Source organism: Trichosurus vulpecula, chromosome 2, assembly GCF_011100635.1.
Source record: "Trichosurus vulpecula isolate mTriVul1 chromosome 2, mTriVul1.pri, whole genome shotgun sequence".
NCBI lineage: Eukaryota > Metazoa > Chordata > Mammalia > Diprotodontia > Phalangeridae > Trichosurus > Trichosurus vulpecula.
Window position 1 is genome coordinate 459,637,635 of NC_050574.1, and position 14,659 is coordinate 459,652,293.

Consider the following 14,659-nt stretch of genomic DNA (forward strand, 5'->3'; position numbering starts at 1 on the left):
AATGCTGTTCTAGTACACAGGCAGAAAAAACATATAGGCCTACTGATGGAAATTATGGATGGTATTGGCTTTGTGTCAGTTTCCTGTCATGGTCTGGACAACAGGCATAGGTTTCCTCTCTTTTCATATGTAGCAATTCCATAAAAGAGGACACATGGATAACAATGTGTTACAGTGTCTAATGGTGTATAGGAAGAATAAGGACCTTGAGGAGCCATTGCAGTGCCTAATAAGGAAGTTGTTAGAGGTAAGATGTATGAGAGGTATATAGGTTGAGGCTGAGAGGTATATAGAGGAAAAGGAAGTAGAACTATCATGTGTTTTATACCTATATGACTACCTGGAAATCAGTTGATTAGTTAATTAACAAGTATTTATTAATCTTTTAATTAATCCATGCACTCTGCTAGGTGCTAGAAATACAAAGGCAAAAAAATTTCCCTGTCTTTGAGGGACTTACATTTTATCAAAGGAAACAACATATGTACATATAAATATATACAAAATACATATGATTTTCTTTTTGTGAGGAGACTACTAGCAGTTGAGGGGCTCAAGAAAGGCTTCATGTCGAAGAGTTTCACAAGGCAATCTTGAAAGTGATGTGAAGAATTTATCATATACTTCTAAATTTCAAGAGGTATGAAATGGAGATTCATAGTTTTATAGAAAGTACTCTTTTCTGTTCTGTGTGCATGGAAACAATCTTTTTTTAGTGTTTAAGCCCAGAAAATTTTAAAAACAAAACAAATATACAGTTTAATCACAATTTTGAAGGAAACAAGGAATTATAGGAGGCAAAGGTGAAGAGGGAGTGAATTCTAAGGCATTAAGAACAACCAGGGCAAAGGCATAGAAATAGGAGATGGAATGTTGTGCATGAGAAATAGCCCCCTAGGGTAGTTTGGTGGGGAGAGAGAGAGAGAGAGAGAGAGAGAGACAGACAGACAGACACAGAGAGAGACGGAGAGACAGAGAGATACAGAGAGAGAAGGAAAAGATGAAGACAAAAAGAAGACGATGAAGATGACGAAGATGGAGACTGAAGAAGATGACAACGAAGACAAAGAAGAAGATGGCAAAGAAGACCAAGATAGAAGAAGAAGAAGAAGAAGAAGAAGAAGAAGAAGAAGAAGAAGAAGAAGAAGAAGAAGAAGAAGAAGAAGAAGAAGAAGAAGAAGAAGAAGAAGAAGAAGAATGAGGAGGAGGAGGAGGAGGAGGAGAAATGCATATAAGACTGGAAACACAGGTTGGGACAAAACTGTTAAGGATTTTAAAAGTAAAAGAAAAAACCTTATATTTGATCCTAAGAGTAGCAAGGTATCATTGGTATATATTGAGTAGGGGAGTTACGTTGTCTGAACTGCACTTTAGGAAAGTAACTTTGGCAGTTGTATATAGGTTGGATCAGAGTGAAAATAGACTTGAGTCAGGGAAACCCATTAGAAGGCTGTTGCAAAAGTCCAGGTGAGGTGTGAGGAGGACCTGAACTAGGGTGGGTGCCGTGTGAATAGAGAGAAAGTGCTGGACCCAAGAGATGTTCTGGCAGTAGAACTGACAAGGCCTAGACTGATTAGATATATAGGGTGAGGGAAAGTGAGTGCCAAATTTAACACTAAGGTTATGAATCTAGGTGCCCTTGACAGATTTTGGTGAAGATTTTGGTGCCCTTGACAGAAACAGGAAAGTCTGGAAGAAGGTTGGGTTTTGATGGAAATGATAATGATTTCTTTTTCCGACATGGTAAGTTTGAAATGAATATGAGGTGTCTAGTTTGAAATATCCACTAGGCAGCTGGAGATGTGACTGGAACTCAAGAATGAGCCTAGGGCTAGTGGGGATTCATTTGTGTAGAAATAATAACTAAATCCATGGGAGCTGATGTGATCATGAAATGAGAGACCTCAGGACAGAGCCTTTGGGTACACACATTGTTATGGATGACGAACAAGTAAAAGAAACTGAGGAGTGGTCAGGAAGGTAGAAGAACCAAGAGAGAAGATATAAAGAAAACTTAAAAAAAGAGAAAGCAATGCAGCAGGAAGAGGGAGTCAAAAGTGTAAAATGCTGTGGAGAGATCAAGAAGGATAAAGACTGAGAAAAGGCCAATATATTATTTATACTTTTGGAGAAAGCAGTTTCTGTTGAATGATGGATGAGATTGGAAGTCATATTACAAAAAGTTGAGGATTCAAAGGAGAGAAAGTATAGGCAGTAAATGTAGACAGGCCCTGCCCCCTTCCTTCCCCCTCTCCCCCCACCTCTCAGGAGTTTGGCTGAAAAGGGATTAGAAATGTGGGAGTTCAGGAGTTGTTAAGGTTTAGAGGATTTTTTAAGGATAGACAAGAGTTGGATGCTTTAAAATTCAATGGGGAAGTCAAGAGAGCATAGGATCATAAATTTGTGTGGAAGGGTTGGCCTCGGAGGGAGAAAGATAGGAGGAGGAGCCCTGAGAAAAGAAAAGAAGTTTTGAACAGACTCTTCCAGAGAAATGAAAATGAAAAACAGAAATCCAAAGTATTCAAAAACTAAATAGAAAATGAGATTTAAAAAAAAAAGAACAGATCTGCAATTCCCCCAAACTATGTCATTTTATTTCCTTGAGTCACATCAATCACACATATAATAATTGGTATTAGAAGGCTTAAAATGCCTACATACAAACTTCAGTGAACCTGTGATCTCCAAGATGTGAGCAGATTTGGCTGTTTTCAGAAAGCAACTTAGATTCATGTGAGTCTTTGGAGTTTAACGAAATTGTGGTATACCGTTATATTTTGGAGAACTTTCCTTGGCTGTTTTCAGATAGCAACTCAGATTCATGTGAGTCTTTGGAGTTTAAGGAAGTTGTGGTATACCTTTATATTTTGGAGAACTTTCCTTGATGTAGGCATTACTCTGTGTGTTTTTCCTAGTATACTCACCCTTGAGAAGATGGTTGGGAGAGCCATTTATGGTGTTATGTTTTCCCTCCTTTTGGGAATCTAGTTTGCCATGGCAACACTTAATATTTCCTCATTGGCTGGGGGTCAAGCTCCTGGTGTAGGGCTGATACTGAACACTGATTAAGACTTATGATGGCACCATATGCATGGGTAGAAGTGTCCTTCACGCAGACTAGGCTACATATTTATCATAAGAACTTTTTGAAGCTTTGCCCCATCTAACATAGGGTGAATCTGAGAGCTCCAGACATCCTGGAACTTTCGATCAAGGAATATAGGTCAAATTCCACCGCAACAAATAAATATCTTTACAATGAAAATTTCCTAAGAAATTTTCAAGTTCTGGGCAATGGTCTACTTCAAGTAATGCTCGATGCAATTCTTAATAAATGCCAGCAATGTAAAGAATAGGTATAGTCTCTTGGAGATAGATAGTCATTATGGGATTTACCTGTAATTTGATCCAAATTCCACAAAGCACTCAGAGAATTCATTGTTTTCCTCTGTTTTTCATTACTATTTCAGGTGCAAGTGACTATTCATAGTTGGACACCACCATGATACTTTCCTGGTAGGACTGGTCATGGGCAAATAGAGGATCTTAAAAAATCTTCTATTTAACCTATAACCTCGGTCAATACATCAAAGACCTCTGAGAATTTCCTCCATGCTTGCGGATGGCAATCAGTCTATACCTTAGTAGATAAATCATAAAGGGCTGCCCCAGGCTAAGAGAGGTTAAATGATTGGCCTTTGGTCACACAGCTAATAAATGTGAGAGGTAGAACTGAAATTCCAGCCTTCCTGACTCCAAGTCTAACTCTACTGTGCTTCACTGCCTCTCTAATTATGACCTTTAACCTATAAAAAAGACAGTCCCCACCCCACAGAAGCTTTATGTACTAAAAGCCAAAATCTAATCAGAAATAGAAATCTTCCGTTTGCCAAACATCTTTTAAGATGATTTCCTTTGCATGGAATGATTTCTTTTTAATTCATGATAGGAGGGCAATGCAAAAAGAAAAAAAAATCTGGAAAAATTGTAAATGAGGATGATAATGGGAGAAAAATGAAGCTAGCAAAGGACAACGTTGTAGGTTCTGGCTAAAAATGTAAGGCGAGGAGCACCACAGTCACTTGTACATAGACTGGTAGATTTGTGTGTACATACATATACATACACACGTATGTACACACACATACATGTGTTCACACATACATATACGTATACATATATGTTTATATGTATATACGCATCTTTTTTTTTCTAAGCATGCACCAAACTAAATCCTTTATATTAAGTCTTGTGGAGTGAATCACTTGAAGCAGGAATAAAAAATTAAAAAAAAAAGAATACACAAAACACTTGAGATTATATAAAAGGAGGCAATTATGCATTAGTAGCAGAATGAACATGATGACCTAATTGGTCTTCCTCTTCTAATGTTCTGAGCTTCTCCACCAAGTTATATTTCAATATGATTTGTTGTTCCACTGTGGTTGGCACAGATGACTATAAAACAGCTCTTAATTTTTATGTCCTAAGATGCAATGAACAGGTTAAGTAATGAAAGCTAAAAATGACTTACTGGAAAGGAAGTGCTGGGATGTGGGGCCAAAGTCCCTGTGGGCTTCATGCAACTGCCTGATGCGCTCATCAATGGACACCTGGGAGGAAGAGGAAAAAAATGACTATTCTCTCATCATATATAATGAGGAGCAATTAAAATAACTTTGCCCTTTTGGTAAAATCTTTTGGGTCTGGAAGGCTGAGAATACTGCAGTGACCATTTATAACCCCAGAGTTTTAATATCCACTTACTGCACATGGCCTTTGAGACTCATTTTTTATCAAACTAAGGCCAAAACAAAAAGATTTTCCTCTCTCACCACTGTTTAAGTGGGTAGGTTATACCCTCACTTCTTTGGCTTTCCATAGATTAACTACTGTACCAATTAACATTGTTAGAAAAAAAAAGCTGTAAATTCCAAATCTTTCATGAAACTGAGGTGAGTGATTGGGTTAAGTTTTTTTTTTCTATTTATTACCACAAAGCCATGTAAAAAAAACAGAACTTGAGATGTATAATGCCTTTTGTCCTTTAAACTCAATCAGCTAAGTTTCTTTAATTATTTCCTAAACTTTGTGTGTTGTTGTTAGTGCATAATATTATCAGTGGAGTAGAACCAAGGTCTAAATTGTAATGAAAGATTCTTAGATTTGCTCATTTCAAATTGCAATGGAGGGTGCATGGGGGATAGCTGGGAGAGCTAACCTTGGCTAGTGTACCCTTTCTAAATGACCCTTTCTTTTCTCTAGTAAGTAGGTATATCAAATACATTTAGTACTAATCTGCAAGCCCATTAAATTCCATCCTGGAAAAATAAAACTGAAGGAAGTTTCAAGGAAAGCTGGTATGTTCTTTCACCTGTTCCTTAACAAAGCTAACATCTTTAGCCCTTTAAGCTTCAAAAATCTTTAGCTACTACCATAGGGCTGCTCTAAATGGTGCTGAGGACTCCTAAGAGGCACAGTCCATTCAGATCTGGTCCACAGGTTTTGACCTTCCTGAGAAAGAAAACTCTCAGGGACCCTAAAGAAAGCCAACTCTAGGCCTCCAATCAAATTGCAAGAGTAGCTACAGGGATAGCTTTTCCTCTTTCATTTTCTTCTTCTCTTATATAATCTCCCTCTGGACTCATACTTTAATTGATATGAAACTGACCTGGACTCTGAGGGCAGGTGCAAAGGCAAGCAAATTGGGACTTTCTACTGTTTTTCCTTTTGGAGTGCTTCTCAGCACTAAGGCACTCAAGTGTCTTTGACTGAATCTTGCATTTGTTTGTAGGAAGGCCCACACTCTTTTGCTAATTAGGTTACCAGAGGTGTGAAGCCCTCAAGAGGCATGAGGCCCTGGGGAGGTGTGAAGCTCTCAGATCCTGAAAAAGGGTATATATACCCAGAGGATAGTCATTGAACTCAGAATTGAGAACTCTCAGAATTTCAGGAGAGAGGTTTTGCCTGGGGGCTCACTCTCTGGAAGAGTGTTGTGTGATTTGACCAGAGGAGACTCTGGTTAGCTGTTGGAGTCCCCTAGATTTGAAAAACCCAGATGTTGGTGCTTCTCTCTCTGGTAACTATATATGTATTGTCTTGGTCAGACAGTTAGAAGCCCTGTCTGTTGATTTGTGTTTATTTTCTCTGTTTATAATTTCTGCTTATAATTTCAGTTTGTGTTTTCTCTGTTTAGGGTGCTGACTTTTTCTCCTGAACTAAGTTAATGATATATGTATGTTTAATTAAAGTGAGAGTGTAAATCCCTTAAAGTTGCTTTCCTTAGAAAAGCAGATCAAAGAACCTGTGCTAGCAGCCCTCCTGTGTGCTGGTATTATTGGCCTTATACCTCCATAGCGGCTGCAAGCAACATTGTTGTTACAGTAGGGTTGGACAAGCATCTAAAGGATTATACAATCACTGATGTAGATTTGATCATTATTTGGTCCAACTCCATCATTTTTACAAATGAAGAAAATGAGACCCAGGGGATTGGATAACTTCCCCTTGGTCAAGGTCGTAATTATTGGAGGTGAGCCTTGAACCCAAGTCCTCCCAACTTAGACTCAATACTCTTTCCACTGTAACATACACATGGTAGATCATGAGGCATCCACACTTACAGGAAACTTCCTGTAGTATGCCATAATGTTGTATGCTACAGTGCTAAACATTACATGATGCCAAGACAAAGGATAAATCCATTAAACTCAATGAAAATCTGTCAACTCTGTGAAAAAAAAATCACTTCTATGATTTTGAGTAGATAAAACAATTGGTCAGTTTAATTTCCCCCTTTTCAACCAGTTGTTTAGAGAATAAATATAATCTAAAACTATTTATATATCTTTGAAACTTTAAGATAAGACCTTACATATTTTATAGTCCAATGTAAGGGTTACAGATGATGAAGAATGAGGCAACAAAACACCATGTTACAGAAGAGTGAAAAGAATACACAGTAATCAATGAATTAAATTAAAATGAAATAAAGGTTAATCCTTATCTATAGATCTGACCACACATCCTATTATGCTCAAAACCTATCCAATAAAGCTCTAATCCCTAACCCCTTACCTTTGAATGAAAGGTCCTCTACATTCAGGTGCCAACTATCTTAACATCCTTCATCATATTACTCCCTATCATATACTCTGGTCTCCAGAGAAAGTAGACTACTGTCATCTCCTGAACATATCATGGACTTTTGTGCTTCCAGGTCTTCGATCATGTTTCCTACAACTGGAATATCCTTCCCACTCTTAACCCCATCTGTCCTTTAAGTTCCTATTCAAAAGCTACCCTCTCCAAGAAACATATTCTAATCATCCCAATCAGAAATAATACTTCTTTGGACCTAGCATACCATTCTCTGCCTCGAAACATTTTATTGACTTAAGGATTCCTGGTAGAGGAAAGAAGAAAAGAAGGAAGGACAAAAACAAAAAAACACTTATTAAGCACCTACTATATACCAAGCGCTGTGCTATATGCTTTATAAAAATCTTATTTTATTCTCATAACAACCCTGAGAGGTAGGTGCTATTATCCCATTTTACAGTTGGAGAAACTGAAGCGGGTAAGTGACAAGCTCAGGGTCACCCAGTAAGTATTTGAGGCCAGATTTGAGTTCAGATCTTCTTGACTCCAGAACTAGCTAAGGTGATTAAGAAATAAATATCCTATTACTGAGTAACATAGTGTATAGTGGTAGACATCACTGGAACTAGCAGTCACTATCAATTTTTAATTTCCTCATTCTATACCCAATTTTGTTAAGTATTTCAAATGAGAAGAAATCAAATTTATATTTCTCTCGACCCAAATTGCTTTGGAAAATGCTTGAGGGTGGGATTTAAATAAAATATGCACTATATTCAAAATGGAATATTAAGAAAACAATGTCTTTAAAAACTAGGGTATTAAACACAAGTTATTTCTAGTCACAAAATTATCTTTAGGGATAAGGTAGAATAGAAATCAAACAAATGCACACATGATTAAATACATTAATAGACCTAAAATTAAAAAAAAAACCTAAAGCATGTAAGATCCACATGGGCTATTGCTAGCCATAAAAAGAATACTTTATTCAGTAGGTATCTATATAAACCAAAGGAATTTTAGGATTTAAAGCAATAGGTTTCTCAGTTTAGGACTTTGCTGGCTAATTTTTTTATCCAACTTGAAGATTATGGTTCCAGGGCAAAGAAGACAAAAACAAAATTGTACATCCATCACTATCTTGCTGAGACAAATGGCAACCTTTTGTTTATTCATTCATTAAATAAGTGAATACTTATTATGCTATAGAAATAGCATGGCCTAATATGTAGAGTGCTAGGATTGAAGTCAGAAAGGCTAGAGTTCAAATCATGTTCCTGGTACTTATTAGCTCTGTGACTTTCAAGACATTTAAACTCTTTGAGTCTCGGGAACCTTCCTGGGTTTTATCTATTAAATCACAAACAGGGGAGAGATTTCCTACATCAGAAATTGTCCACTGAAGACAAATCACAGATCTTTGATTTATTCCTATACCTATTAATGTGCTAAGGGTCCTAAGAAATGCAAGATGAGCCTCCTTTAGAAGCTTGTATTCCATGAGAAAGGGAAGGAGACAGGGATCTAGCAGATAGAGTACTGGGACTGGCATCAGGAAGACCTGAATTCAAATCCAGCCTCAGATACTTACTAGCTGTGTGATCTTGTGTCATTTAACCTCTATTAGTCTCGATTTCCTTAACTGAAAAGTGGGGATAGTAACAGCACTTACAGGGTTGAAGGGTTGTCATAAGGATCAAATGAAATGTTTAAAGCACTTAGCACAGTGCCTAGCACATAGTAGGTAATATATAAATGCTTATTCCCTTCTTCTTCCCTTCCTCTCCTGCCCCAACTCCCACTGTAAGCTCCTAGAAGGCTGGGACCATATCTTATTATTCCTTAGCATCTAGCCCAATGCTTTGTACATAGTAGATAGGCCACAAGCCTTTTTCAGAGGCTACTTATTTATTAATTTATCAATAGTTAATTATAAATTTAATTTATTAATCTATTAATAAACCTCTTACTTATTAAGAGACTACTATAAGCCAGGCACTATGTTAAGCACTGAGGATACAAAGAAAGGCTAAAAACACCAAACAAAACAAAACCCTGCTCTCAAGTAGCTCCTTGTCTAGTGGAGGAGACAACATACATACAACTATGTACAAACGAGATGTATGCAGGATAAACTAGAGATAATCCACAGACAGAAGGTCTTAGCATTAAGGGGGATCAGAAAAAGCTTCCTGTAGAAGGTAGGATTTTAGCAGGAACTTGAACAAAGTCAGGGAAATCAGGAGGTGGAGATGAGGAGCATCCCAGGCATGGCAGCCAGATAGTGAAAGCGCCCAGGGTCAGTAAATGGAGTGTCTTGGGTGAGGAACAGTACTTAATAAACCTGCTGAATCAAACGAATAAGTGGTATTCTAGGAGGATAGTGGCCCTACTGACAGAAATAGGGAAGTTGAGAAGGGGCAAGGAAAGAATGAAAATTAAGAGTTCAATTTTGTCTATTCTGAGTTCACAGGAATGACAGCAGGACACCTACATGCAGATGTCTTACAGGGAGCTAAAGCTTCAGGACTGGCTCTTAGGTGAAAGTTTGGAACTAGAGGCAGAGATTTGTCACCACAGAAGCAGCATCATGATTGAAGTCATGAATAAAAAGCAGAGCACTTAGAAATGCAAATTAAAATAATTCTGAGTTATTACCTCATACCTATTAGATTGATTAAAAGGACAGAAAAGATAAATGACAAATGTTGGAAGGGATGTGGGAAAAACGGGACATTAATGCATTGTTGGTGGAGTTGTGAACTGATTCAACCATTCTGTAGAGCAATTTGGAACTACGCCCAAAGGGCTATAAAACCATGCATATCCTTTGACCTAGCAAAACCACTACTAGATCTGAATCCCAAAAGAGATTTAAAAAAAAAAAACAAAAAGGAAAGGGACCTATATGTACAAAAATATTTATAGCAGTTCTTTTCTGGGGGAAAAATTGGTAGTTGAAGGGATGGCTATCAGTTGGGGAATGGCTGAACAAGTTGTGGTATGTGATTACGATGGAACACTATTGTACTATAGGAAATGGTGAGCAGGATGCTCTCAGAAAAACCTGAAAAGATTTGCATGGACTGATACAAAGTGAAATGTACAAAGTAACAGCAACATTGTAAGATGATCAACTATGAATGACTTAGCTATTCTCAGCAATGCACCAATCCAAGAGAACCCCGAAGGACTTATGATGAGAAATGCTATCCCCAGACAAAGAACTGATGGCGTCTGAATGCAGATTGAAGCAGACTTATTTTTCACTTTATTTTCGTTGAGTTTGTTGTTGTTATTATTGTTTTTGTCTATGTTTTCTTCTACAACATGTCTATAATGGAAATGTTTTTCATGACTACACAGGGATAACCTATATCGAATTGCTTGCCTTCTCATTGGGGATGGTGGGGGCGGTTGGGAGGGAGGAAGAGAGAGAATTCAGAACTCAGTTTTAAAAACAAATGTTAAAAATTGTTTTTACATGTAACTGGGGAAAAATAAAATACTAAAAAATGTTAACAATAAAAATTTATTTTTAATTAATAGTAAGTGCCATTCAGTAAAAGCCTCTAAAAGGGCTCAGATCTTCCTGGTTAAGAGGTACAAGGAGGAAGATCTAGGAGTGGTGAGAGACTTGAGAAAAGCCAGTTTGCTTTGAGTGAAAGGCGTATTTTATGATGTTGAAAAGATAAGGTTTTGTTTTTACAACAAGCATTTTTTTTCATGAATGTTATCTAATCTGTAAATCTTAATATTTTAAAATACATATCAAGAAGCTGGTATTCTTGATGTCCCAGTTACATACAGAGCTGCCATAGGTGTCTTTGAGTATTCATGACAATTTACTAGAATTCTTTAGGAGATCAAAGAATCAGAGAATATCAGGGTTAGCTGTCTTCTCAAAAGTTATCTAGCAACCTGCATCTGAATAGTAATTAGTTTTATGATACCCCTGACAAGGGGATCTTCAACCTTGGATGGAGAACTCATTATCTTTTTTCCATTCTGCTTGTTTCAGCTCTGGATGGCTTTCATTGTTACAAAGTTTTTCCTTATTTTGAACTGATTTTTGCCTTTCTGCAAACTCCATTCGTTACCCCTGTGCTCTGAGTCCAAAAAAAGGTTCCTCCTTCACACCGAAGCCCTCCTAACACTAGTTAACAAATTTCTTTTAAATCTTCCCTTCTCTGAACTACATATTCCCTGTCCCTTCAACTGATCTTCATGTAACATGATCTCTAGTCCTCTCACCATTTAGGTCACCCCCTTTGTGTGCATTCCAGTTTGTCAAAGTCCTTTTAAAAATATGGTACCAAGAACTGAACAGAATATTCCGATGTGGTCTGACGACTGTGGAATATAGCAGTACAATCTTCTTCTTTGTTTTGAACAGTATGCCTCTATTAATTCAGCCAAGGATTACATACTTTATTTGGCTGCCTTGTCACACTGTTGATTCATGTTGAACATGTGTATAATGCTATACCGTCACCCCTCAGATCCTTTTCACATAAACTATTGTCCAGCCTCATGCCCATCATGTACTTTCGCAATTTATTTTTTTGAGTTCAAATGTAGGTTGTAGCTTGTTTCTTTATCCAATTTCATCTTATTATATTCAACCCATCATTCTAGGCTGTCTAGATCTTTTTGGATCTTTATTCTTTCATCTGGGGCATTAACCACCCCCTGCCCCAATTTTTATGTCATTTGAAAATCTGATGTCTCTATTTATATTTTCTTCCAAGTCTGATAAAAATGTGCAATGGCACAGGACCATAGACAGAGGCTTGAATAACTTTAGTGCAGAACTTCCACCATGGTGACAGCATGATGGACATGAAAATCTACCTTCTTTAGTAATAAAATTATTTCTATGTAATACTTTATGAAACAATAATTATTCGGCCTGGAAACTATCTTCTTATCTGTTCCTGTCCTAATTGCTAAAGTATAAAATTTAAGTGCTATGTAAACTCTTATGTTATTTCCTGATTTTTAAATTTATGATTAATAGGTTGTTATTTGCATGGGCCCTTCCCTTCCTACTTATGTTTGGTTTTCTAATACCTCAAGAGAAAAGCACAGGCTTTAAAAATATTACCGCTGTGCCTTTAATTAAAGTGAACATAGCATTAAATAAAGCTAGCAAATGAAAATAATGATGGTTCACTTTAAATAAGAAAACACTACCTTTAAAAAACTTCCTGTCCATCCCTCCCCCCAATTTTTACATCAAAATGTGGCAAATGAAATTTGATGTGATTTTTTAAAATAGGATTTCTTTTTGTTGTTGTGGTTGTTTTCCCAGTGTTTTTCTACCCTTATTTCCTGGAAGGATAAATTAAATTTATGCCTCATTTTCTGAAACAAATGATAATAGATAACAGTCAACAGAAAAGCTGGGCCATGTGGATCCTAGGAAGGGTTTCAAGTAAATCTAAGCATAGATACTTGTTACTTAACCTTCCTTCAAATTCTAATAGGTTTCCTCTTTTCTTTTTAATCTTCAATTAATTACTTTTTCTGCTTTAAAAAATATTTAGGATAGATTCAGGTGAGCAAAGGACTCCTTTCTGGATATAAAGAAAAAAAAGAAAAATTAAATAAACAAACTGTTCAAATATGTGATTTTCCACAGCATTCAACATCCTTAAAGGCTCTAAATACAAAAATCATTTTTACTTCTATTCTTGTGTAAAATGTAGCTAGGTAGTCACATTTAAGTTTTTCTGTTTTCTCAGTTCTTTTGACCTTTGATAAATGCACATGGTCACCCAGGGACCAGGCTAACACCCACATTAATGAGCTCATAACAAAGTCTCCCTTTGTGCTGCCAGGCTAACTAATAAACCATGAAAATGATGCCTCTCTTCAGTCCATTCATCACTTTTTGCTTTGTAATTTTGCAGTTTATACAGTTTGAAAAAAAGCCCTTAATAATTTATTTCAGGTTCCACATCCTTACTTGAAACACATATAAATATATCTGAAAAAGTTATAGGAAAACTCTCCAGGGACTGATTATAGGTTCAGTTGAAATCCTTTTAACCTGTTTTTTTTTTGAGGTAACATTGGAAAACACCGGTCTAAAATTTGTTTTTACATGGGTGTTTGTAATTTAAAGTTACTTTGCACAAGAAAATCCCAGGGCTTCTGAAAAGCAGTGAATGGTGAGCTGTCTTATGTCCTGGAATTAACTTATAGAGGAGGAAAAAAGTACATCAAATGGGGAAATTTTGTTTTCTTGACTCCATTACAGTTAGGCATTTCAAATAGTCCTGGTTTCACTATTGAAAAGATTAACCTATGGCAGAGTGCCCTGCAAACAAATATTTATAAATATTTATCATTTTGATTTATGGGAATGTTGCTAATAGGTATCTGAAACTGGTGATTCTCTGCTATTCCCCACAAAAAAGTAGCTCGATAATCTCTCTTTGATTCTTCTTTGCTCCCCTTCATTTTTCTCTCCTGCCCAACATCCTTATGTCCTGTTTTTTCTCTCTCTTTCACCCCACCCCTTCTCTTCTTCCTGGGACCATGCCTAAGACCTGTCTGTTTGTTGTACCTATGGCCACTGCTCCTACCCACTGATTATGTTTCCCCGAAGTTGTAGGGCCCCTGGAATAGTATCATTTTGTTAACTGGAATCTCAGATCCAGATTGATTAAGTGCTCTTATTCAGAATAGTTCTTTAGTTAACTAGAAAGAATGGGGCAGAATGAACAGCCAGTTCTAAACACCCTCTTTTGCCTTTAGCTTTTCTTTCTCCATTTCTAAAACTCATTCTAAAAAGTTGGGGTTTTTTGACTGACTCTTCTTCTATGGTTAAGTCAGATTGAGTTCATAGGTATATACAAAAGTAGAAGAAGGTATCATTAATTTCAGTTAGAAAAATGGCATTTGACCTTCTTTATGACTTCCTTCTTCAAATCTGAAGAGTTAGCGTTAACTCTAACGATATTTGCAAATGAAAAATGTAAAGGGTAAGGAAAATTATCAACCTTTTATGTATACAATATTCTTTGTAGGAGGTATATTGTACAAGCTATTTTCATTCTGAGACCTAAGCAAAAACTGAAATGATTTACATGAAGGATATAACAATTCCAATTTTATTTTAACATAGGTATACTTTTAAATAATCTCATAATGTATTCTATCATTTGCAGCCAAAAAGAAGGCAAGTGACTCTCACCCCATTACACTGAAACATTTACATCTCAACTTAACATTTATATTTGTTCTACATTTAAAATATATCACTAACAGTAAAATCTTTTGAGGTCATTGGAGCATTCCCTAGAAGGGGCATTTTAGGGCACATAAAGCAGAATGTTCAGATGCTAATTACACAATTATTCTGCCTAGTATTAGAACACAGGGAAATTATCAGGGACCAGAAGTGGCAATTTGAAATAATTATCAATGGAATAAAATAGGACTGGTATCATGATCTGAAAAACAAATGTCATACAGTAGACACAGAACTAAGGAAACTCACTTTTTAAAATGGCCGAAATTGGTTGAAATTCTGAAGACAAATGGG

The 14,659-nt window shown here is 36.6% G+C and overlaps 1 protein-coding gene across 6 annotated transcripts in view; it reads right to left on the reverse strand.

Moving 5' to 3' along the window:
• Positions 1 to 14,659, reverse strand: part of DMD (dystrophin) — a 1,925,924-nt gene that overhangs the window by 240,406 nt on the left and 1,670,859 nt on the right. For all 6 annotated transcript variants that reach the window (XM_036747778.1, XM_036747779.1, XM_036747772.1 and 3 more), the window contains one exon: positions 4,535 to 4,613. In XM_036747778.1, the coding sequence (XP_036603673.1) occupies positions 4,535 to 4,613 (79 nt within the window). The remainder of the gene's footprint in view (positions 1 to 4,534; positions 4,614 to 14,659) is intronic.